The following is a 25,938-nucleotide window of genomic DNA, read 5'->3' as shown; positions in this document are numbered from 1 at the left end:
GCTCTTGGATCTCCCAGGAATTTGAAACTTCCTGTGGGGCAGCTTTGTATTCTGCTGTGGAGGCTTCCCAGGTATTCAGCCCTTTGTGTGAGAAGGTGCTGCTGCTTTGTGGTGGGGTATCTTAGAACCTCCACTGCATTTAAGGGCATAGATGTTGGGAGTGGGGGTACATAAGCAGATGGGAGCCAGTCATAAGTGCAGGTGGAGCTGCCAAGCTCCCAAACTTTGAGAACATGACTGCAGAAGGGTTGTGACAACCATAACTTCAGGCACAATTTAAAAGTCCCTTTGTACAGTACCTTCTTAATTTTTAATGTTCGCTAAACATATCTTCCCAGATATGACTGGCTTATCATAGGTATTGTTGCATCACAAATATATATTCTGAGCAGTCTCATAAACATTGTGGTGGTGGACATGTGGTAGCGCTTTCTGTTAAGCCAAAGCAACCATTGGATTCAATTAATAATACATTCTTGGAGGGGTTTGGGGCCAGGAGGATTTTTTTTTTTTTACAAGGAGAATCCTTTTCGTTAACAAGGATCTATTAAGCTCCTCATTTTTCAGCAGTACATGTACTAACCGTTGTAAAAAAAAAAAATTAATCATCTCTGCTTGATTTCGTCCAGGGTAATGCAAGCTTCATTTCAGCTGTGTCTAAATGAATCTGAACGGAGGTAATGCGATTTGAAAGTCCACTGCAATGAAAGTTTCGCATACTTGGAGTTCAGATAAAAGAAATGCTCTTTCATGTGGTTTCCACTAAAACTGCAATTGCCCCATTACTTCTCTAAATCGGTTTCCATGTTCATTTTACTTACAGTAATTTTAAATGGGGAGAGAGGGGGCATTCATGGAAATGGCCAAGCAAAATGAAGAATGCTTCAAATAACATCCTGGCTCGACCTTGAAATCCCTGAAAACTAATTAGGCTTGAAACTACTAACATGTGTATTAAATAATGCACATGCAACGATGGAAAGGAGGATATAAGCTATTTCAAAATATCTTGCCAAAATGTATTATTACTCCATGTTGCCTCACTTCTGTGCACCAGTTTGTTATTGTTCGCCTACACAAGACCTTCTGAAAAGGCAAAAAATTATGTAGAATTAAATTGTAGCTTCTTGCACATTCTAAGGCAAGGACGTTACTCTGGCTGGGGATATAAGAACACTCTGGTTATAAAACTGGTTTAATTAGATATGACCAAGGATAAGACATCTACCTCATGCCAAAGTCTAGCATAAGACTGTGGGGAAATTGGAGAGCCATTTGACTGGGACTTTACTCTTAAGTATGCTAATTTATTTTACTTAAAAATACTCATGTTGCATCTTTACTTTCACATGTCATAATTTTTAATTTTTTTATTATGATCTGGATCATAATAAGTCTGGATCATTCTACCTTTTCAAATGTAATACTTAAACATATGCCCACTCTTCAAGTAAAAAGCAAATACTAAAACTGTAAACATCAAAACAATATTATTTCTTTTTCCCTTCAGGAGTTTTAATTAGAAGTTGCAGTATTATTTGAACAAAATCTCATCTCCTTAGAATCTGGTGCAGAATGAAAGATGATTACTTTCTTTAACACTATTTTTTTTCTCATCCAAAGTGATAATAATAGTGAAACTGACTTTGGTAAATTCAATTCCCAGGGAAACATTGCTGCTAATATTTATATATATGCAAGGTAGTAAGAATAGTAAGCTGAATACTTTTTCTAATCAAATCAAAGACTAAGCATTTAAATGCATCCTAAGAAAAGGTTGCTTATTTTAGGTTTCTTGCTAAACTTTAAGATGAAGAACATTTCAGAAAACAATGTTTGTTTGACTATTTTTCCTGTTGACACTGCATTAACCTTTAAATTTGCTTTCATTTCAAAATAAATCTTCCCCTTAGCTAGAAACACCAAATTATGTAAACTTTAAACAATGCTTCAGGTGTTTCACGTGCCAATTATAATATATTTAATAGGTCCAATTCAAACATATTTTTCATGTTACCAGTTTCACATGTTTTTCAGTTACCAGCAATTATTGCATACTTTTGCAATATTTTCCTTGGGCACTTTAGCATTACATAGTTTGAACAGCTACTTACAATACAATAGTAGAGTTGGAAGGGACCTTGGAGGTCTTCTAGTCCAACCCCCTGCCTAGGCAGGAAACCCTATACCGTTTCAGACAAATGGCTATCCAACATCTTCTTCAAGACTTCCAGTGTTGGGGCATTCACAACTTCTGGAGGCAAGCTGTTCCACTGATTAATTGTTCTAACTATCAGGAAGTTTCTCCTCAGTTCTAAGTTGCTTCTCTCCTTGATTAGTTTCCACCCATTGCTTCTTGTTCTACTCTCAGGTGCCTTGGAGAATAGCTTGATTCCCTCTTCTTTGTGGCAGCCCCTGAGATATTGGAACAATGCTATCATGTCTCCCCTAGTCCTTCTTTCTCTTAAGCTAGACATACCCATGAAAGAAATACTTGTTGATTTATGTTTTTGAAAATAATGCTGCAAGAAGTCAATGGGTTGCGCATGCTTTGAAAGTTACCTGGAAGAAATGCTTTGGGCCCCATGTAAATCTGAGAAAAAAGGTACTATTGCTTTAAAAGTTGTATTAATGTGGATAAGTGGATTCATTGAAGTAACATCATCCCTTTTTCAGGCTTGCCCAGAAGGCTCAACCATGTTGAACCACTTTAAAGAAGAGGGGGTCAACCTATTCTCCAAAGCACCTGAAGGCAAGACAAGAAGCAATGGTTGGAAACTAATCAAGGAGGGAAGCAACCCAGAACTAAGGAGAAATTTCCTGACAGTTAGAACAATTAATCAGTGGAACCAGAGGTGGTATTCAGCAGGTTTTGACCAGTTCTGGAGAACTGGTAGTGGAAATTTTGAGTAGTTCAAAGAACTGGTAAATATCACCTCTCACTGGCCACGCTCCCATCTATTATCTGCTCCCGAGTCCCAGCTGGTCGGGAGGAAAAGGAGATTTTGCAGTAACCTTCCCCTGGAGTGGAGAGGGAATGGGGATTTTACAGTAGCCTTCCCCTGGAATAGGGAGAAAATGGAGATTTTACAGTATCTGTAAAAGATTGGCCGAAGGATGAGGCAGGATGCGTCTGAGGCAACTAAATAGCTCTCTTTATTACAGGCAACAGCAACATATACACAGCAGTGAGATTCAGCACTTCCCTGCCTGACAGCTATTTATACGGAGCTGTCAGGCAGGGCAGCCAATCAGAGGCGTCTGACAGCCCGCGCTCAGTCTTAGCCAATCAGGCGCGGCTTGGCTGTTGCTGGCTGCCAGGACATAACAGTATCCTTCCCCTGCCAGGCCCACCAAGCCATGCCCACAGAACCGGTAATAAAAAATTTGAATTTGAATCCCACCACTGAGTGGAACGGCATGCCTTACAGTTGTGGGTGCTCCATCACTGGAAGTTTTTAAGAGATTGGACCATCATTTGTCTGAAATGGTATAGGGTCTCTTACTTGAGTATGGGCTTGAACTAGAAGGTCCCTTCCAACTTTGTTGTGTTATTCTGCAGAGTGCTGTTGTATGTGTTTATGTTTGAGGTCCAAAGTCTTTTCTAATAAACCAGTTTTGAAGCACAGACAGCATGATAAATTAGTACCTGCCAGTTGCTGCCATACTTTACTTACCCGCTGACCTTCTTTTCCAGGTGGGCCTTGAGGACCTTCTATTCCTGGCATACTCTGTAAATATAGAGAGTTTTCAAATGTTACTTCCCTCATTAATATAGCTCAGAGTGGCTGCTCATATTCTTAAAATAGTAAGCAAACTTTCATAAATAAAGTTTAATTTCAAGCAGTATTTATAGAGGTTCTTATGGCTGTGGCTAGCAGATGCTAAAGAGCATAGAAAGATCACACTTTAATTTGAAAGGCGGTTTCAACTAGATTTGAGCAGTTCTTGCTTGATATTTTTTGAAATAAATTCTTCAGGCTAAGTTTTGAAATGGGTAGACTTGATGAAAGAATGTGTGTCTGCTTTATGAATAAATGGTAGCCTCAACATCGGAGGGTTGTTTTGTATATTAATTTTTGCACATGGATATTTCTATATGCTCTCCACTCTGCTTGAATGATGAGAGGGCAGTCTTGACTAGCCTGATGCCTCAACATGATCGCAACTTTCATCATCTTCAGTCAGCAAGACCACTGATCCAGAAACTAGGATGCTTACTGAGATATACAAAAGCAGAGCACACATAAAAAATGATGAAGAAATTGTCTGGAAAGCAGTTATCTTTGTACTTGGGAAAGCATTTGAAAAGATTTCAAACTTTGCTAAAAGATATTTCAATCCTAAAAAGGAAACTGCAGTCACAGAAAAAGGAGGAATGGGGAGGAATGCTATAGCAAACCAAAACCAAAACCAACTTCAGATTTATTTATTGCAACCCCGGGGCCATATACAAACAAGATATTGAATAAAATAAATATTTATACACACGCATACACACACACATGTTAAGAGACATATGTGTGTAAAAGGAAACCAGTAAGTATAATAATGGAATCTAAAAATAATGAATATAACTACTCAAAATAAAATACTATTTTAAGAAGTTCTAATTCTAAGTAATGGTACAGCATATTATAGAAAAGATAGCACAAAACTGAGTAATTTAAGAGATTATTTTTGAGTCATTGTCTCAGAGTAGTAGCATTAAATAGAAACCACACTCCCCATTTAAAAATTTCTTCAACACAGGATATATATAAACAGAAGAATGGGGATCTGTAAGGTAGGGTGAATTCCTTCCAAATTTCTTGGATAAAATAAAGCTTAGGACAAGTCTATATAATAGGAAATGCAGAAGAGATATTACATCAAAAACTGTAATTATAGGAAAAACTTGAAATCAAGACTTCTATAGACAAGCATACAAGAGCTATAGAAACCTATACTCTCAATTAGTAGAGCAAAAGCATCATTGTGTGCCTATCTACATGTGTAGAAATAAATGAGTGTGTGTAACTTAGACATGATCTTTGTGAAGTGGTTCACCTGTAGTTTGGCTTCAGCCATTTTCGGTTTTTACCTCGCAACATTTATAAGAGAATATGATCTTTGGGATGAAGAGGTACCTTGGTCTCATAGTGCTACATGTTGTCCTGGGTAATCTCAAACCAGTAATTTTAGAAATCTCTAGCTGATTTTAATGAAATTCTATTACTTTGGATGACCTGGCTTTAGGTTTATGTCTTGACTTTGTTTTCAAACTTTAGATCAATACACAAGATGCATGACCCAATTTTTCCTCTCTTAAATCAGCTTAGTAAACTACGTGACTTATATTTATGAAGCCAACAAAAACGTGACAAGGGAATCTTTTTATTCATAACTACAGAGCTGCTTTCTGTCTTATTTATAGATACATAATCAAAGCATTTTTTTAAAAAAATATTTCTCTACAGCCAAGTAAGTTTTGCATATTTTAAAGTTAAAAAAAAATTGATGTCAACTTCAGATGATTTATCACTTATACTAAACAAGGCCAGTTCCTTTATCCCTGGAACAACATTTCTCTTTTATCCAAAAGAGGTGTGTGAATTAGTCCCTGAAAAAGCAGGTTCTGGTAGAGATATCAGAATGGAGCGTTTAAATAAAACGCATAGGTTGTACATGATAACTTTCTTACGTTAGCATATCTTCAATTCTCCCCAGCTTGACTAACTTGATCTCTTAATTTCAGCTTGACTTGATTTCAAACTGTACTCATACACTCAGTAATGAAAGTGACAGAAAATTGAAATGAGCTTAAAAGATGCTACAAAAATTAAACTGCCAGATGATCTGTCTTAGCTACATAGTACAGATTCAATTAATATTGTAAATATTTTAATAAAGATTAATTACTTCATAGAGTTCCTTCTCTCGATTATATATTTTTCCCTACATGCTTAAGAACATTCTTCATGCTTAGTTCATTAACCATAAGCTAGCTACATTATGAAGACATGTAATATGAAATCACAGATTTTAAACTTTCCCCTGGGGTCACACACTTCCTACCTTCCTATTTAGATTTGGCTAAGGGGAAACTGACAGTCTGTCCTTTTTTACATCAGTAGAAGTTTAGCCTATTGCCCAAACTTTATGGCACAAAAACTGCAATTCACAACGTCCCTTTTCTGTTCCTGTGCTGTTTTTCTAGCTATTGTCTACTTATCTGCTCACCCACCATCTCCTTCTCTCCTTCTCCACCATCTCTCCAGTGGTGAGTTCCTACTGGTTCAAACCAGTTCTCCCGAACTGGTAGTGCTGCCTTCAAACAGAGAGTGAACTGGTTCTTTGTTCCTTTGAAAGTGGGCACATCCATTCCCCCCTGGGTTATACTTAACTTTATTTCAGCTTCTGAAGCCCAGCTGTTCCGGGGCAGCAGATTGAATTGCACTTCCCAGCTGTTTTCCTTTTTCTCTGGGTAATTTTCATTCAATTGCACACTTGCTCAGCGAACCAGTAGTAACTCTGGTAGGAACCCACAACTGCATCTCTCCCTCTGCCAAATTTCCAGATTTCCACATCCATCCCTGCTGAATTCAGTATAGCTAACCTCACTCCCAAATTCCTACTCCATCTTCAGTCTCTGAATAGCTGCCCCACATTTTTTTCTCCCAGTCATAACAATCCTTCACAATCTAGCCTCTAGTCTCCCAAAATATTACTGGGCATATTGGAGCTGATATTAGGATCTTCTCCCTATCTCAGTGTTGTTTTCTGGTTTATCAATGCCAAATATTCCCCAACATCCTGATATTTTGTGTAAATATGTTAGATTGTTGAGGGCTCTAAAGAGATTATGGCCAATTTCCACTTCTTAAACTATCTGGTCATGATAAAACGTTAAGCCACTCAGTCATTTCAAATTGTGAAATGGGTGGTAAATAAATTTGATAATAATAATTTAAAATGTTAAAAATGATCAAGGACAACAAAATGTTAAGGCTGAAGCCCTGTCTGAATTTAAGACAAGTTTGAAGACTTTACTACTGAGTCTGACTCCTACTGTGACCAGCCAGAAACAGAAGCAACAATTATTTTGAAAGGCAATCATCTGCTCCTTGTGAATTTTGGAAATCAGCTTCAAGGGGTGAGGGAATTGAACATTTACCAGATTACAACACCTTTCTGAAGATATGCAAAACCCTAGTAACTTCCATCTGAGATAGCAGTGAATTTGCTATCTGTAATGATACATGGGAATGAGCTTGGGAGTCAGGAGGAATAGTCCAATAAATGATTGAGTGTTGAAGGAAGAGAGGTAGAGAAAGCATCTCTGAAGGGACCCTTCCTAGTTTTCAGCAGAGCAAAAGTAGGGGGGTGAGAAGTACTTTCAAATTTGCCAGATTCTCTTAATGAAACCTTACAAATAAGATAGCAGTAGTACTCATGGTTATGCTTCTTGCCTGGAGTATCACAAAGGGGTAAATATCTTATTTAATAAAATAATTAGATTACAATTTGGTAATGAAAGCAACAGACAAACTTTTCTGGACTTCAGTGAATTAATTACTTTGTCTTTTAAGACATGTTCTACTCTTAAAACTCATATTCATATTAGTGGTGCTCTCCCTTATTTACAAAATTTTATACTATATCTAGGTGATGTATATCTTAGCAAACAGGAACATGTTAAGCAGGGTCAGGTCTAATTCAGTGACATGCGGTGAGGTTTATGGCTGGTGAGGCACTGACACAGTGGTGGGTTTCAAATATTTTTAGACTTGTGGACTTTAACTCCCAGAATTCCACAGCCAGGCATGCTCAGTTACGATTTAAAATGACAGCATTTGTTTCTCTCTCCCTTCCTCCCCCTCTCTCAAACACACACACACACACACACACACACACACACACACACACACAGAGGATTGGACTATCTCTCCTACCCCCTTCCCTCTCTCAATCACTCTCAAACAAACACACACACACACAAAAGTTGGATGGATATCTTTTCCAGTGGCTTGAAAGCAGCTCCTCTGCCATCCCTCCCCCATTCCCCTGCTGCCTTCCCCAAACACCTCCACCATTGCAAATGCAGCCTGCTGTCTGGGTGGGAGATGCCTGAAACGCAATAAAGCCCACCCACTCACCTCCTGCTGGCAGGCTGGGGTGAGAGGACAGGCAGAGAAGCTGGAGGGGAGCCGATCCAAGCCTTCCAAAAGAAAGAGGTTGGAGGAAAGTGTGTGTGCTACAGCATGGCTCTTTGCCTGGCTTCCGTGGATGACTCTACTTAACTGTTAAAAAAAGCCTCTAAAAAAAGTGCCCTCTAGTATGAGACAGGAGAACTGCTGCCTCAACTACGTCAGGAATTTAACCCTTGCTTAACTCTGCTTGAGTGATCATAAAATGCCTAAAGTCAGACTAGATGAGGCATGCAGTTCTCCTGCCTCATAGTAGAGGGTGCTGTTTTAGAGGCTTTTTTAAACAGTTAAGCAGAGTTATCCACAGTGAGGCAGCAACTAGCTGAGCTTTTTCCTTTTATATATTTTTTCTTTTCATGAGGAGAGAGGTGAGGCTGTGCCTCACTTGCCTCACCTGACTGCACGTCACTGGTCTAATTAGTATTTCAATGGCAGACCTCAAGGGAATACCATTAGCTAGACATGTGGTAAAAGAACAGCCTGGAAAAGACCAAACAAGTTACTGTTACCAAGAAAATTCCATGAATCAGGCCATAAAGTCACCAGTAACTGAGCTTGATTAGATTAAGAATTTATTTGCAAATGATCCATTTTCCTTTGCTTCTTTGATCTTTTTCTTCTTTCCCAAAAATCCTTTCAGAAATGAAAGTCAAGAAAACTGCATAATATGTTTTAATTACTAAATTAGGAAGCACTTGTCTGGAAACACACTACTTTATGTATAATGTGAAGTAATTCTATTTTTAAAAAATATTTTTAAATATACTTAGGAAAAGGAAGAAAGGGAGGGAGGGAGGGAGATTGGGTGGGTCAAAATTAGATAAGTTTTATAAAACAGAAAAAAATGGGGAAAGTCTACTATTACACTATAAATTAAACTATAAAACTAAATAACCACATACTGTATCTATATGGTCCTTTAAAACTATTAATAGAATTAAATCAGAGATTACCAAAAACAGGAATAAGAATTATTAGTCAAAATATTGAAGAAATAACAAGAATGTCTCACTAATCTGAAAAAAATCCCATCATTTTAACTTTATAAAACCAGACAAATCTGGTGTTTTAAGACCTTATTATAAGAGAAAGGCAAACCTGAGATATGGCAAAGTCTGTGTACAGAACTACAGTGCATAATCCGACATAACACCTTGTTAAAAATGTAAGACGATTTATGGCCTACTTTTAAAATTTTAACAAGATTTGATGTAAAGCATTTCTTGAATTAACTATAAGCCATTTCATCTGTGAAAACTTAAGAGAATTTACATAAATTAATATTCAAATAAATGTGATTACGTCATAACCATTTTTGAAGCCTGATAAGTGAATAAACCATTCAGACTTTTTTCTTAGAGATGAAAATGTTTAAATCGAATATTATGCAAGATACATTCAATGAGATTAGGGATGATGATGATGATGATGATGATGATGATGATGATGATGATGATGATGTTAATCTTTGGTGAAATTCACAGCCTTTGGGGCTGGTTGGTAGCCTAACAGCTCGAGTCCTAACCAAGGACCTAGGAACTGTTAAGTTAACGTCAGAGGATATAAGTTGTTCCAAGTAGGGTGGTTTTTTGTAGAGTCAGAATGTTCAAGTCAGGTAAATTTAGAATTTTCAAATAGCGAGGTAGCCCTTTAGGTATTGCTCCAAGGGATCCAATTACAATTTGGACAACACACGATTTCTTTTTCCACAGCCGCTCAACTTCAATTTGCAAGTTTCAGTACTTTGTGGTTTTTTTCTTGCTGTTTAACTTCAATTCGCGCATCACCTGGTATTGCAATGTCAATGAACCATACTTTTTCCTTTTCAACTATTGTTATATGGGGTGTGTTGTGCCTATCAGTCTGAATTCTGAAGTCCTACAAATTCTTGACTTTCTCATTCTCTAAAACCTTCTCAACCTGATGTTCCCAGTGGTTTTTGCTGTACTCAAATCCAAACGTCTGGTACAATTTCCAGTGAATAATCTTAGCAATGTAGTCATGGTGTTGTAGGTAGTCAGTTTGTGAAATTTTGCTGCACTCACTGATCAAGTGGTCGACTGTCTCATCTTTCTCATTAGAGGCGAAATTTGCTGTTGGTGGTAACATGCTGAATTTTTGCCTTCATGTAATTTGTGGTTAAGGCTTGTTCTTGAGCTGCCAAAATAAAGCCTTCTGTTTCTTTTTTCAGTACTCTATTGTTGTTGTTGTTGCTGCTGCTGCTGCTGTTGCTATTATTATATACTTTATTCATTAAACATGAAACTCTGCCAACTGAACATTCAAAAATGCATTACAAATACCAGTGACTGGTGCTAATGGTTGGTGCAGTTTGCTGTCAGCGTCCTAGGTATCAACCAAGTACCTTCTTAAAAAATAAGATGTTCCGAGTAGCACAGTTTTTTGCAGTTCCGCTGGTGTTATTGCAGGAAGTTGCAATTTGTTAATGTATCTTGTAAAATTCTTGGACATGGTGCCAAGTGCCCCGATGACAATGGGTATCACTGTTACATGCTTCATCCAAAGCTGTATAGTTTCTATGGCCAGGTCGCGATATTTCATTATTTCTCCTAGTTCTTTTTGTTCGACTCTGGCATCTCCAGGAACAGAGATATCAATAAACTGTACACTTCTGCCCTCTACAACTGTAATATCTGGCATGTTGTGCTCCAAATGATGATCCATTTGTATTCGAAAGTCCCACAAGATCTTCACCTTCTCATTTCCGATAACTTTTTCCACTTTATGTTCCCATGATTTCTGGATACAGGTGGTTGTTGTTGTTGTTGTTGTTGTTTGCACTGAGGATATATACTCAATTTTTGTTCAACTGTAGAAAGTACAAAACTCATACAAAGAATAAACAGAGAACATAATGAAGATATTACTTCAATAACATCTAGAGAATTATAAATCCCTTTCTCTAGATTAAATTTTGATTCTTTTCAGTCTTTCTAGGCTTTTGGTGCATTGCTTTGCATTAGATCCAATCCTTCCTTTTGGATGCATCTAGAGATGATCCTGGGAAACTACTGTCCAACCCTACTTTGTTAAGCTATAGTATTCCATGAGACTTTATCTTGTTTCTACTGTATTTTGGTTTACATTTACAGAGCTGACCTTTGAGACTACCTTTTGGACTGAAGAAAAACCTATTTAGCACCTCATATAGACCAGATTTCTTGATCCATAGTGGTTACTGGATTCACAGTTGATAGCTGTGGCAAAGAGTGTCTTTGTACAACTATGTCTAGTGAAACAATTGGACCCTTCATGAGCTGGGAGATATATCAATTGTTATCTATAGCTTGATCATATTCCATCTTAACCATTGTAAATGTTTTACATGTGTCTGACTCTAAAAATGTCTAGAAATTGCAGTTGATACAAAAGTAAGAGGCTAAATTACTGATGGATTATATGATGCCTGTAGTGAATGATCTCTACTAGTTGCCAGTTGTCTACCAGACATAATTTAAGACAAGGTATGACCTCTCATTATAAGAACCTGCCCAATTACTCAAATCAGCAGAAGAAGCACTTTAGAAGAGGCCCTTTTTGCCAAAAAAAAACCCCTCATCTATCTGGACCTTCTCCTTTTGGGCTTTGTGAACCCAACCTAGGATATGGAATGAATTCCCAAACAATGCTAATTTGGTCTCCATTTTCCCAGTATGTGTGTCTGTGTGTGTGTGTGTGGGGGGGGGGGACAACAGCAAAAATATTTTTCATCAGACTTTTAACTATTAGTTGAATTAAGTTTTGATTTGAATGGTACTGATTTTAAATTTATCTTGATTTTAATTATCTTGATTTTGTATTCATGCATTTTATAATTTTTATTAATTGCTGTAGATTATTTCTGAACAGAGATAGAAATAGTGGAGAGTTGTGCTAGAAGAAAAAGAATTCATTGATTTTATTTCCCTCTGATGATATCCACGGCACCATTTACACCAGGGGCCAGCAAACTGCAGTTCTGGAGCTGCATGTGGCTCTTTCATCCCTCTGCTGCGGCTCCCTGTCGATGATTGGCTCCACAATTGATAGGGCTTTCTGTTAGGAGAGGTAGAGGAAAAAGGACACCATGCTGGGAAGACACTCTATGGTGGGGGAACAAACTTTCCAGTCGGTTCCAGAAAGAACGGGGGCTTCTGGTTAGGAACTTTGTGGCTCTTTGAGTGTTTAAGGTTGCTGACCCCTGCCATTAGTGTCTTCCAGACACATGAGTTGAATTCTACTGAAAAAGCACCTATCTTTCAGGGTGCAAGGCAGAGAATAAAGTACAAGGTCTGCTTTTTCTGTAATTATACTGTATAATCCCAGCGCCAGTTTGATCAATAAAATAAGGAGGCTATCTCTGATTGAAGATATGGAATATAAAAGATCAACAAACTGCCATTGATCCATGTTATTATATACTATCAGTGATAGAAAGAGGTGTTTGGGATATTCTAAGGTCACATGTGTTAAAATAATTAGGATGCATTTAGATAATCTGAACTTGGCTAGAAGGGTAGGAGTGTATCCTTTACTGCTTCACATTAGGCAACGAAAGTATCTTGGGCTAGTTCTGTCTTGAAACTGCATAATGCCACTTGCTAATTTTATTTATTTGTAGCACTAACCACAGAACATGTCTCAGTCTGAATGACTAACTTCTTCATTCTGTTTGCTTTGTACCAATTGTGCTATCTGATACTTCATTTAACCAGGTCACAAGTAATATGGAACCAGCATTTCAAGTATCTTTTTAGTAAGCACATTTCGGTGCTTTTGCTTGTGACAGACTTAACCCTTGGCTTCTGCTTAAGAATTTGGTGCCATCTGGATGAGTATTTTAAAACTCCCCAAAGGGATAGGCCTACAGGAACGTAAAAATGGATGCTCGTTTTCCTGGAGAACTAAAAGCTGTGGATCAAATGTCAAGAGGAATAGTTTTCATATACTTTATGAGAGAGATCACCATACTACCTTCCTTCACCTGTCACTCTTGTGACATGACATCCACAGGCTTAAGCTCTGGATACCAGAAAGGAGAGAGAAGCTTAGCCAACTGTGTCATTTCAGAGAAAAGCCCCTTACTCCTTCTGCCAATTCAGCACCTTGACGAAAGCTGTCATCCCTGAAGTTCAGTCATTGCATTGCTCTTGCAGGACGTGAGAACAATATCCACCATTTTAGTCCATTATGTTATTTTATTAATATTGTGTTATTTTAACATTAGAGAAACCATCTGCATTATGTGGGAAATTAATGCTTAAAATCAAAATGTTATACATATTAAGTAAGGAATTGCACTATTTTACAGCCATGTTCATGTGCCTCTATGATTTTTTAGGGCAATTCCAAATACTTTTCTTAGAAAAAAAAAGTTCATTGAAACCTTTTTCAATATTTCTCCATGCCCAAATAGAGAATAGATGAAGCCAACTCTTATCCCATTTCCAGGACCATTAATTAATGTTTAATTGACTTATTGGAATTGCTAAGTGACAATAAAAACAAAGTTTTCTCCCTAAGTGCCCAAAATGTAATAATCACTTCTTTTGGAATTCAGTTTTCAAAACTATGACTTTATGGAGGCAGGTTTCAACTCCAGTGTTTGAGAAGCAATTCGGGAACGAATATAGGTTCCGATAAATAAAACAAATCTTAAATAAGGATATTGCCAGACATCTGATAGCACTTTGCAATTAGGTTATGATTGAGCAAAGACTGCTAGACTCCAATCTCGGTTTCCCATCTCATATTACATCTGTCATACCCTCAATAATTTTTCTCTGCTCCAAAAGCGCTGAGAGATACATTTTGGCTGCTTAGGGGAAATGCAGCATAGGGATTGATTTTCTAGATCTTTGCAGGATTGTCTATTCTCCATATGACTAATTTTAATGCCATCAGGAAAATGATCATCTACTTCCGCTAAGAAAAAGGCACTTCAGTGTCCTTTGAATACATTACTGCATATGAAAAATGATAGAGTGACATATTCTTTTTACCTTGTTTTGCAAGGGTTTGCATAAACTTATGTCACACAATGAGATAACCAGAATACTTTTGAAGAGAATGAAAGACTGTGTTCAGCTGAAAAAAAAATCTAATATTCTTCTCACAAATGGCTAAATATACATTTTGTGCAACTGAGGAAGTAAGCATTTCATTTAGATAGGTAAATTATCAATGGAAAAAAATCACCATTGTATATACAAGCCAATATTTGGAAGATTCCTTCATTGTTTTCAAATTAAGTACTGATACTTACTGCAAGGGCAGCAGGTCCTGGAGGTCCCATATCACCCTATAATATTAGGAGGGAAGCAAAAAGTAACAATCTTATATTAGGGCAATTTTTCAAAATGCCACTTCATTTAAAAGAACTTAACTTGACATCTATGGTCCACTCAACTTCATTTGAACTACTTAATTCAATACATATAGTTCCTATTCAATTTACTTTAGAGAAATAGGATGATATAGTGAAAATTAAACTGCTGAATAGCTCAAGGCCAGCAACCATCATCTGAGAGAGATTCAGGCTTCTCCCTGGGTGGCTCATTTTTCATGATATTTTGGTTAAAAATTCAAGGGTTGGCTTATCGGCAGATAGGCTTCTACGTGAATATATGTGATAAGTCTGTTCAGTCCCTTTTCTGCATTAATTTCTGTAAATGTTTCTAATATGTCTGTCATGAAACTTAGTTTGCATTTCTTCTACAATATTTCTCTACACTTTTTCATCATATCCTTCTATCTGAAGATATTTTCTCCTAATTTGTACATTCTTTGCAAGTAAATTTCATAATGCTTTATTGAACCCACTTGACAAGATGTATGTTTTAACCAGTGTGTGTGTGAGAGAGAGGGGGGGAGCGAGGGAGCGAGAGGGATAGACTAATGTGTAAATTCAGAGAAGTGAGTCTGTCTTCATGGACTCTGCTCATGTGTACTGCTGGGATACCCCCCCTCCCAACAATTAATAAACAAACACCCTAGATTGAAATGAGGGGAGGGGAAGAAGCAGTTGCAGAAGAGAAAAAGAGACAGTTATCCTGCTTAGGTAAAACTCAGCAAGTAACATTTTCCAAGCTGCTGTTAATATTCAGATTCAGATTCAATGGCATCTACACTAGAGCACTGGATGCAGCCCCTTAGTATTTCTTCTTCGTTCCTTTATTATCAGCAATTTCTACTCTTCTTTTCATTACCCGGGTCTTTAATTTTCAGCTATGAATTCAACATAAGTGTTCGCATGTGGACACTTGTGCATATACCTTTTCTCCCTTTTCACCAGTTATTCCACAATCACCAACATCACCTTTTAAGCCCTATGGAAGAAGGAAAAAAGATAAGGAACAATGTTTAATATGTATTAAATTCTGTAAATAAGAAGTGTACTGGTTAAGCTCCCAGACTAGAAATTGGGAGACCATGAGTTCTAGTTCTGCCTTAGGCATGAAGTCAATTAGGTTATCTTGGGACAATGCCTCTGTCTCAGTCCAAAGGAGAAGCAAGGACAAGCCACTTCTGAAAAGTTTAGTCCAGCAGTTGCTAGGCGTCAACAGTGACTTAAAGGTGCATGCGCTTGTGTGTGTGTCCATGCACGCACGCACACACACACACACACACACACACACACAATAACTTTTTCAAATCAATCTCAACTCTTTTGGGGATCATGGATATGTTTTATTGGTAACAAAGAGTGGTTTGCCATTGCTTTCCATATGTTTTCGTCAACTTCCAATCTTATCTATAGGCCTGCCATTTTATGTATGTTTCTCGTGCTCATAGTAACCAGGTCTGAATCTTGCTCCTGGTTCAGATACAGTCATCAACAAGAACTAAGGCATCATTTAATAAACCAGTGCACTATTACAAATATCACCAAAATAAAGCCTTGGAAATTCATAAACAAATTCTATCAGAGATGAACTGAATAAATCACCTGATATAAAGTAACAGTGCATACGGAAACATTATGACACGTAAGGGCAAATTCATCTCAGTTTGCTTTTTATACCATTTTCTGTATTTAATTTAATTTTTGCCATGTTTTCTTTGTTTCAAGAAATAGAATGAAAGTCACCCTGGAGACAACTCATAACTGTGGTTTGTAGCCAGCTTATTCATTCCTAGTTTTTAAAGGAGTTTTTAAAATGTCATTTCTTTTTAAATAAACAAAAATTCATAAATGAAAATACCTCTATACCTGCTGAAACAAACATGCAATTAAAAGTATACTCATTAAATTTGCAATCCATCTAAAGGTTTCCCTGAAATTATTACTTGGTTTTCATGACAAATTTGATTAAGGAAACATTGATGTTAAGATCATAAGCAATATCTCTCCCATTGGAGGCAAGAAACTTTGAATCAGAAAGTATTCAAAATACTCATAACTGGACAACTTCACTTTTTACATTAATTCACCATTTAGAAGAAATGGTTACAGTGCACTAACATTTAAGTAGCCATTTCAAATTAAATGATGGATTTTGATAAACCTGATTTCACATTTATGCTTATAAGCAATCAAAAAGTTAAATCTAAATAATATTTGTTCTGTCTGAAGAAGACAGACCAGGCATAGAGAAATGAGCAGGAAAAAAAATCTTTCTTAACACCCATGCTTGAATACCATAAATACAAATTACCCTATTCAGATTTCTGAATGGATTCAGATTTCCAACTTATTTTTGTGGACTATAAAAAAATGGTTATGAGATTTCAGAAAGCAAATGGAATATGTATATAAACGTACATATTTATCATGTTATTTCCTTTCAGGATGTGCAGTGTTTTGCAGTGGGCATGAAAGAAGTAAAGAAATACTTAGAAAAATAAAACAGAGTAGTTAAAACTACTTAATACCAGCACCATTCATACAGTTCTCCATTCCTTTCTGTCTTTGCAAAACATCCTTGCTTTCTCCACATCCATATGCTTCTTTGTTCTCTACATAGATCATTTCTTTCTTTCTGAGGTTCACATCAATTTGATTCTACCACTGTTTTCTTGGACTGCTTCTTTCTCTCAACCCATTCACACTTTCTTCATAGATTTGTTAAGCAATTCATTTGGTATGATTAATTCAATGTTTGTACTCAATCCACGTTTACTCCACACCCATTCCTTGTTGATCTGATTTCTTCTTCCTTTACTATACTTCTTTAAAAATATTCCCATCCCATTCGTTTTATCTATATGTTTCTTCTTACATAAAATCGACTCTCACTTCTATATACACAAATAGACAAAAGTATGCCATTATGCACAGCCAGTTTTACTTCTCTGAACATATTCCTTCTTTGCAAGAAACTATCTACTAACTTTCTACCAACATTTCCTCATCTCAAAATTTCTCCATTCATTCAAAGTATAGGACAAACAGTGCTAAATAATCATAGTAGGAAGTCTGCATTGCTTTTAAAGTACTTATTGCTTTATTTTATTTTTTATTTTACTTTATTTACTAGCTGATGACCTGGCGTTGCCAAGATATTTATAGATGTCAAAGTGTTTGTCTGATAGGGGCCTTTCTTCCCCCTACTCCCATGCCCATCATCCCTGTCCTCTCCCTTCCCCCTCCCATGCACTACTCTTTCCCACACTGGCACCTTGTCCCAAATCCATCAGGTGCTTCTTAATGGCCCAGGCTTTCCCTTCTCCCTCCCATGACATCACAAACCGTTGTCACTCTAGGACACTGCATTCGCTCTCCTTAACAGGCCAGGCATTCCAGAGTTATGCTGGAACACACACACACAGCAGTGGTATCTTCCCCCCCTTCCCCAGTATTTGTTTCCAGGGGGCTAGTCATCTGTGTGCCAAGTTTGGTTGAAATTGCTTGAGGCATTCCAGAGTTATTCTGGAACATGCATATATACAGTCTTTTTTATATAGAGAAGAGATTTTATTGTTTTATTTTATTTTCTTTATTTTATTTCATGTATGTATTTATATCTGACCTTTTATTATTTTTACAAATAAGGCAGTGATCATATCCAATACATCTTTCTCTTATTTTTTCCACAATAAGAACGCTATGAGTTGAGTTGAGAGAATGTGACTAGCCCAAGATTATCCAACTGGCTTTCATGGCTGAAGTGAGATTAGAATTCATAATCTCCCCTTTCTAGCCTGATGTTTTAACCACTAGACCAAGAATTTTATGTAGAGTTTTCTGGGATTACATTATTTTGGTCTATGGACATAACAACTCAATGAAAGTTCTTTATCTTTAAAACTAGAAAGGAGGATATTTTTTTAAAGTTTTCTATCAATCTCTTCATATAAATAAATTATCTGAAAATAACTTTCTCTCATTCTGACAATGGATGATTCCACTGGATTAAACAGCCTGTTGAAGGAGACCAGAATGACCTGTTTCTTACAACTAAAAACACTTAGGTGAATTGGTGAGTTATTACATTTTAGGGGGGGGGGAGGAATGGGGGGGGGGAGAGAAAATTAAAAAGGATAGGAGAAAGAGATTTTCCCATTTCTTTTTTAGGTGATTGTTTAATCAAATGGTACAATTATATAAATTTATTAAGCTATTATTTCTTCATTAAGATTTTATGTACAATCACCCTTTGCCTTTTGATTATCCACAAAGAAATTAAAGAAAACATGCATATCAACTTACATCCCTTCCAGGTATGCCATCTATTCCCTTTTCTCCATTTTCACCCTAAAAGGAAAGCAAGCAAACACCAATTAACTTATGTGCTTAGAGAAAATATCTTCTTGGAGACCATTATAGAAACTTTGAATTGAAACTTCAGCATAATCTGTAGTCATTACCTACAATACTATGTTTTTAATTTTCATCAATTTAATTCTGCATATTTTTCTCATGGAATTAAAGTCAAGGAGTTAACAAAATGATTAGATAAAAGTGCAGCTAAATTTGTTAATGATGTTTTCATAGATGTATAAAACATCTGTTTCCATCTTCCACGGCATCATTCTCACTTCTGAAAAATAGGACTCCAGTCCATACAAATGCCGTACATGGCACCAGAAGATTCAGTGGTTTTATTACCCCAACAGCACCTGATATTTTACTAATTCATCCGAGATGTATTCTGTATAATCAAAAGAAATCTGAACTCCAGAAATGATAGCTGTGGAGCCATGTCTTATTCAAATGATCTTTCTTTTATGTACATTTCAGCCTTTACTGGACAGTTCATTTAATTCTTACTCAAAGGCAGTAAATCAAAACACACATATATAAATGCCTTAAGAGAAGGACATAATTCTTCTATGATAGTTTTGCCACATAATCCAAGTCACCACTTAAAAAAAATCAAGGCAGATATCTAGGGAGAAAATGTATGATATTTGAATAATAAATTAAATGAAACAAAGTAATATAATCTTGTATGGCTTTAATAACAATCCTCTTATTTCCTCCTCTTTTCAGCCTTCTGTTAAGGTTAAGTCCTGGGCACCCACAGGCAAGTATGTATACCCAAAGTATGTGTTTTTCTTCCACCAAAGGTACTTACTAGCCCAATATATGAAATGCCACTTCCCAAGATACAACGGTGTGTAAAGTTGGTATCTAGAAAGGTTTGCTTACTTGACAATTCAATGATGACATTGTATCTTAACAATAAATCCATTTATTCAGTGAGACTTACTGAAAATTAAGTGTACCCAGTACTATAGCCTAAGAATTCTTCAGCATGTATTGGGGTGATCCAATGAAAAGGCCATACTTAAGAACTGCATGAACGAGCATCATGTGGAAAAAATCCAAACTCTTAGCTACTAGCTCTCTGAAGTAAGGTTCATATTTTGTAGGTCAATAGAGTGAGCCTGGACACCCAGATAATCAAGAAAGATTGTATGGCTTGAATAAATACCATGCTGCTCAGAGAGAAGATGACCCCAAATTTAGATGACACTCATAGAAGGGAGAGTAGAAAATAAAAAATAGAGACAAAAATCCTGTGTAATTGCAGCTTCCCCACTTTGTCAACATTATTTACAATCCACAAAGTACCAGGTTTATGAAAAAGGCAAATTTATAAAACACCAATAGTAGTGATTTCTAAATATTTCAGACTGATGTACCACAAATGTGGAATCCTAGCTTTCATTTTGAACCATATGACTTGTATGTGAGAAAAATCCATAAATGTGGAATCCTAGCTTTCATTTTGAACCATCCAATGACTTATATGTGAGAAAAATCAAAGGAAAATGAGAACAATATGCTAGGGAAAGAACGAGAATAATTGGGGGAAAAAATATCAGAGAACAACTAAAGAAGAACCTTTAGAAGCTATATGTGTCCAGTAAATATTGTGCATTTTCCTTTCTTTGTTTCATTAATTCTTCAAACAAATCCAGCCTCTCCTTTACTTTTTTTATATATAATTCATAGTTTAAACATCAAAGTGAAACATCTTTCCATAATTTATTGAATTCCCGTATTGTTGCGTAGTAAGAAATAACATAAACAATACATCTTTCTCACAAAAGAATTCTTTTCCCTCCCTATTTCCAATTCTATACAAGTCACTCCATTTATTAATCGCACCAAGAATATGCCCTTTTACATTTAATTCTCATAGTTCATATCTCATGTCACTTGTAATGCTGGTATAAGCCATTAAGTCTTCCCAAAGTCTACAAACAGGGGAAATTAACCACCTGCTGACAACCTGATTATGACTAACAGATTACTTGTCATTTTAGGTCACTTCCAGGACTAAATTCTGTTATAAAATTGGCATTTTCAAGATTATGATTTTCCAGCTGTGTATTAATTGGAACCACATTAATATAATACTCAGTATTTCCCTCCAGATGTTTAAATTTAGCAAATTGGATTATTGGGCCTTTCAGCTTTGATTCTAGTTCCAATATGTAGACATTCCAGCTTGGAGGAATCTTTGGATGGTATTTGGAAACATGTTCTCCCATTAATAAAATTGAAATAAACATTGAAAATAAAATATTAAGATGGACAGTGTTTTCTTTCTCCTTTATATTAGGAAAATACCAGGGAACGGGCAGACATACAGGTCTTTGAAATTGGATGATACAATCAGTCTCCTAGAGAAAACAAGTTGAAGTTGTTCTTATAGGTTCACACTGTAGGGTTAATATTTAATCTTATCTATAGTTTTTATTTGATTTTGTCTAGCTGGAAGACACGGAAGAGGAACAGTTCATTCCCTTTTTTTTTTACAGGTAGTGAAGAGCAATTTTTTTTTCTGTCAGCAGATGACAAATGGAATTATTTTTGCAGACTGCATTTTAAAGACATCTATACTTTCTGGGGCTTTAGTAGAGTGATGCTTTTTTTTTTAGAGGCCAGCATGTACCATGCAGTTAGGGATTACAAGAAGTCTAGGCAGTAGACTGGGAAGTGCATTCAGTTCAGTTCTGACTTCATAACTTCAATTTCATTTTGTTAGATATTAACTCTGTCTGCTGTGGTTTCCAACAAGGTCCTCTGTTCAGGCGGGAACAGAGATTGAATCCCATTGGTTAAGAGGTCTGACAGCTCCCTATAAAAGGACTGCTGTCAGACCAAACAGTTGCTGGATTGTACAGACTTGTTCCTCTAGAATAAAGAGCTGTTGTTACGTTAAGCCTGTGTCTGCCTTCTCATTACCCGATCTAACACATTCCATAACAGATTTGTTACTACTTTTCCTCTCGGTTCATATTCTTCACTTGAGTATTTGTTAGATTTTTATCTCAAGCTTGGTCAGGGTGGGGTTGGGGAACAGTTTCCAGAACAACTTACTTTTTCCACAATGGGACAAAAGCACATCTTTTGTGGGTGTACTTAGGTGTATGTGTGGGTGAGTACTTAGACGTATAACAACACATCCAGTGGTTAGAGATATAATAAAATATTTTGTCCCTAGTATACTGAGGAAATGGCCTTCTTGGCAAGTAAGTAGTGTTATTCCAAACATTTGTTGGAAGTGCTACAAAGGCTGCTGTAAGCATAATCTATTCATTTTATTGTCATCCTCATCCCCAAATAAATAAATTCTTGCAGTTATTTACAGTATTTTTGGAGTATAAGACACACCCTTTTCCCCTCAAAAAAGAGGCTGAAAATCTGGGTGCATCTTATACACTGAATAGAGCACTTTTTGCCTTCCAAAACCCCACCCCCTTCACTAAAATGACCGTGCAGATCCTGTAGGAGGCTTTCAGACAGCTCCTGGGGGCTGGGGAGGGCAGAAATGAGCAAATAACGGGCCGGTTTTTGCTCAATTTTGCTCCCCCCAACACCCAGGAGCACTCTATAAGCTTCCTAAAGGCTATCCATGCCCTTTTTTAAAATAAAAAACAGGCTTGTTTTCACAAAAAACAGGCCGTTTTTTGCTGATTTTTGGCACCCCCACCCCCTCCAGAAGCACTCTACAAGCCTCCTAAGGGCTACTCATGCCCCTTTTTTTGGGGGAAAAATGAGCCCATTTTTGCGAAAAATGGGCCGTTTTGGGGAGGTTTGCGGAGTGCGAAAACTTTTTTTTTTTAAATTACCTCATCAAAACCTTGGTGCGTCTTATACTCTGAAAAATACGGTAGCTAATATACTGGACTTTTAAATATTGAAATCCTATGTTGATACAACATAAGGATTTGCTTCCAAATTAATATGAAACAGGCTTAGCCCCATGCTTTCCTCAAACAGAAGTACAATCTTTTTAATCATTCCTTTTGATTTAGACCGAAACGCCTACAGGCATTTCTGAGAACAAAGGAGTTTATTGTTTACTGGTTTTCTTTCTCTATTTAATTTCAATTTGTATTTTCTCAAAATGTTATGGTTAACGTTATTCAGGAGTGAAAAATCATTTTTTTAAAAGCAATTATGCTAGAAGTCATGTTCTTTGCTAGAAGTGCAATCATGGATTTTATATAGATTGAATTATTTCTCCAGGATATTTAAACCTGGATGTTCACTTTTCCACATCACTCTTATATTCTATAATTTAAAAAATCCATTTTCACATCCACTTTACAATCTAACATTTTCAAAACTCCAAATCCACAATCAGATCAGTCTGTCTTTATTTTATCCAATAAAATATATTGTTCTTCCATATCCTATGCCTATGATGGCGAACCTATGGCATGTATGCCAGAGGTGGCACGCAGAGCCCTCTCTGTGTGCACATATGCTGTTGCCTGCTGCTTTTCTCGTTTTCCATCCACTTGGTCTTTGCGGGAGCCGGAGCACCAGAAAATGGCCTGAAAATGGCCAAAAAACAGGCTGTTTTGGGGGGCATTTTCTGGACAGTTTCCAAAAAACAGCCTGAAAATGACCGGAAAAATGGTCAAAAACAGCCAATAAACAGGCATGAGTGCACCGGCCAGCTGGTCTTTGGGTTTTCAGTGCTCCAGTGCACATGAAGACCAGCCAGCCAGTGCACATGTGGGCATGCCAGAAACCCGAAGACCAGCTGGCCGGTACGTATGTGCACCAGCCAGCTCATCTTCGTGTTTCCAGCGCTCTGCCACACATGCATGCACATTCCGGTTTGGGTACTCAGTGCCAAAAAGGTTCGCCATCACTGTCCTATGCTATAGTATCACACAAACTTGTAAGTAACTTCTGAGTAAATTGTTCCCAAGCAACCTTAATTTCTTTCATAGTTAAATAGTGTTGCTCCATTTTATTAATGGGTCTGCTCTCCTTTAAGAGTAATCCTTTGTTCTCTCTGGTTCCCTGTAACCTTAAAGTCTCCTCTTATCATTTGTTTATTTTCCAATCAAAAAGGCTTTCCCGCAGGAGGATTTTTTTCAATATCAAATGTTTTATATATATTTAAAATAAATTTAAAACTCCCATAGTAAATATTCTTCAAATCCATCTAGCCCCTTAATTTTTCAAAATCAACATTCTAGATCCTATTTTGCTGATTTCCAAATATTACAGTGAAAGTTAGAGATTCTTTCATCAAGGGTGGAAGAAACCTCTCCCAGTGTAATGCAGCTTGTCTTTCAGAAGGTTCTTAACCCCAAAAAGTCACTAAAAGATGAAGTATGCAAACTCAGTGTCTCTTTGAAAGGCATTGAGTGTGGCTTAGGCAACAAGAATATCCCCCGCCCTCCCTGGGACCTCAGACCTCTCAAACATGCTGATTTACACTCTCTTCATGGAAAAATCTGTGTAGAGCCAAACACGGATCATCCTCGTCTTCTCCTTAATTTGGAGAGGAATTCCAAGAAGACAATCCTTTCACTGACTTCTGTTTCAGTCATGTTCATTGGCTCCACAAAAAGGAGATTTGTGCACAGTTCACTATGTTGTCCCAGAAGTTACAATACAATACAATAGTATTGTATTCAAGTTATTCAAGAACTTCCTTTCAAACAATGTTACCATCCCTTATTTCATATGTGCCCATATAAATGTTTTGAGATTTTTATGTTCTTTTAACATACCACCTCCCTCATTTTAAAGTGCAAAGTACTAAGCAATATTTCTATGGGCAATTCTTACATTGGAATAGAATTAACTTATAACAGCACCTTCTCCTGAATTAACTTTATGGGTTTCAAGTTTGAACTTGTAAAATCCCTTGTCCTGATTGGATTTCAAATGATTGGTTATGTGTTATCAAGCGACTGTTGACTCTTGGTGACCTCACAGGTGGATTTTCTCCATGTTGCAAGGATGAGAATACAGTCACATTCGCTTCAAAAAGTACTAGTAGTACATTTATTCCTTTGTTGAATTTTTAAAAATATTCCAGACAATGTATTTTTATTTCTTAACTTTTGGCCTCATGCTTTAAACTCCTATGAATGTCCTGTAATATCAATAAATATCACAAAACCTGTAATTATTATTAAAGAAAACAAGTGTTGATTACTAACGCTTTTTAAGCACTCAGAACTTCTTATAATATTGTGGAATATTGCCACAGACCTCTTGGAGTCAAAACCAAAATTAGGAAACTATTTGTATTAATGGACACTCATGTTCAAAGACTGCTCCCAAATGAAGAAAGCCAAACACAAAGTCTTTTCAGTCTGAATGTCGTCATCACCTAAAGTCCCCCAAAATACAACTGGAAAACAAAGATTTTGGCTTAACTGTTGGGAACCTGTTTAAATGGATAAATAACCATTTAAAATTGAGAATTTGCTGAATAGAGGCTGCAGGAATATTTTTCAAAACTCTGTCACATAACTATTAGCACTAATAAACACACCCTCTCATTTTATTCTTTCTGACCCATCTCTTGTAATCCTACAAGGTCAATTACTTTTGGATCCACAAAACATGCCATTGTAAAGACTTGAACTATTCAGTTGTTTTCAACAGACTGATATTACCACAACTCAAGCCACTTGGCAAATTTATGACTGGTTAGCTGCAAATTTTGATGGATTTTTTTTGTTGAATAAACCACAATAGGAACACCTTGCAAATATAGCTTTATGAAATTTGTGAGTTAAACCACAGACTGATCAAGGACATGTTTCTTGTGATCCAAAGACCCCTCAGGGTCCCCCAATACACTTGTAAGGGTCCACCAAATCAGTTTATGTTGAAAAATAATGCAATATTAAAATCTTACCAAACATCTTGAAAAGCATTTATAACAGTAAGTGTGTCTATTTGAAATTTTAATATGGTAAATATTAATAAATATAACCAACATAAGCAAAAGCTCTTTTGGGCTCTCCATACATTTTAAAAGTGGGAAGAGGAAGAGAAAAAAGTTTAATAAACACTGATCTAGGATTT

General features: G+C 36.7%; 1 protein-coding gene across 1 annotated transcript in view; it reads right to left on the bottom strand.

Annotated features, from left to right (window-relative positions):
• COL19A1 (collagen type XIX alpha 1 chain) overlaps window positions 1-25,938 on the bottom strand; it is a gene marked incomplete at its 3' end in the record, with an annotated part of 189,016 nt that overhangs the window by 70,004 nt on the left and 93,074 nt on the right. Inside the window, exons 13-16 of the mRNA XM_081943886.1 lie at window positions 18,841-18,885; window positions 15,464-15,517; window positions 14,455-14,490; window positions 3,678-3,731 (exon numbers count right to left, since the gene is read on the bottom strand). Of these exons, the coding sequence (XP_081800012.1) occupies window positions 3,678-3,731; window positions 14,455-14,490; window positions 15,464-15,517; window positions 18,841-18,885 (189 nt within the window). The remainder of the gene's footprint in view (window positions 1-3,677; window positions 3,732-14,454; window positions 14,491-15,463; window positions 15,518-18,840; window positions 18,886-25,938) is intronic.

This window comes from Natrix helvetica (genome assembly GCF_964273705.1).
Source record: "Natrix helvetica genome assembly, chromosome: 2".
NCBI lineage: Eukaryota > Metazoa > Chordata > Lepidosauria > Squamata > Natricidae > Natrix > Natrix helvetica.
Note: the sequence above shows the minus strand (reverse complement) of the source record. Positions and strands in the feature narration are given on the sequence as shown.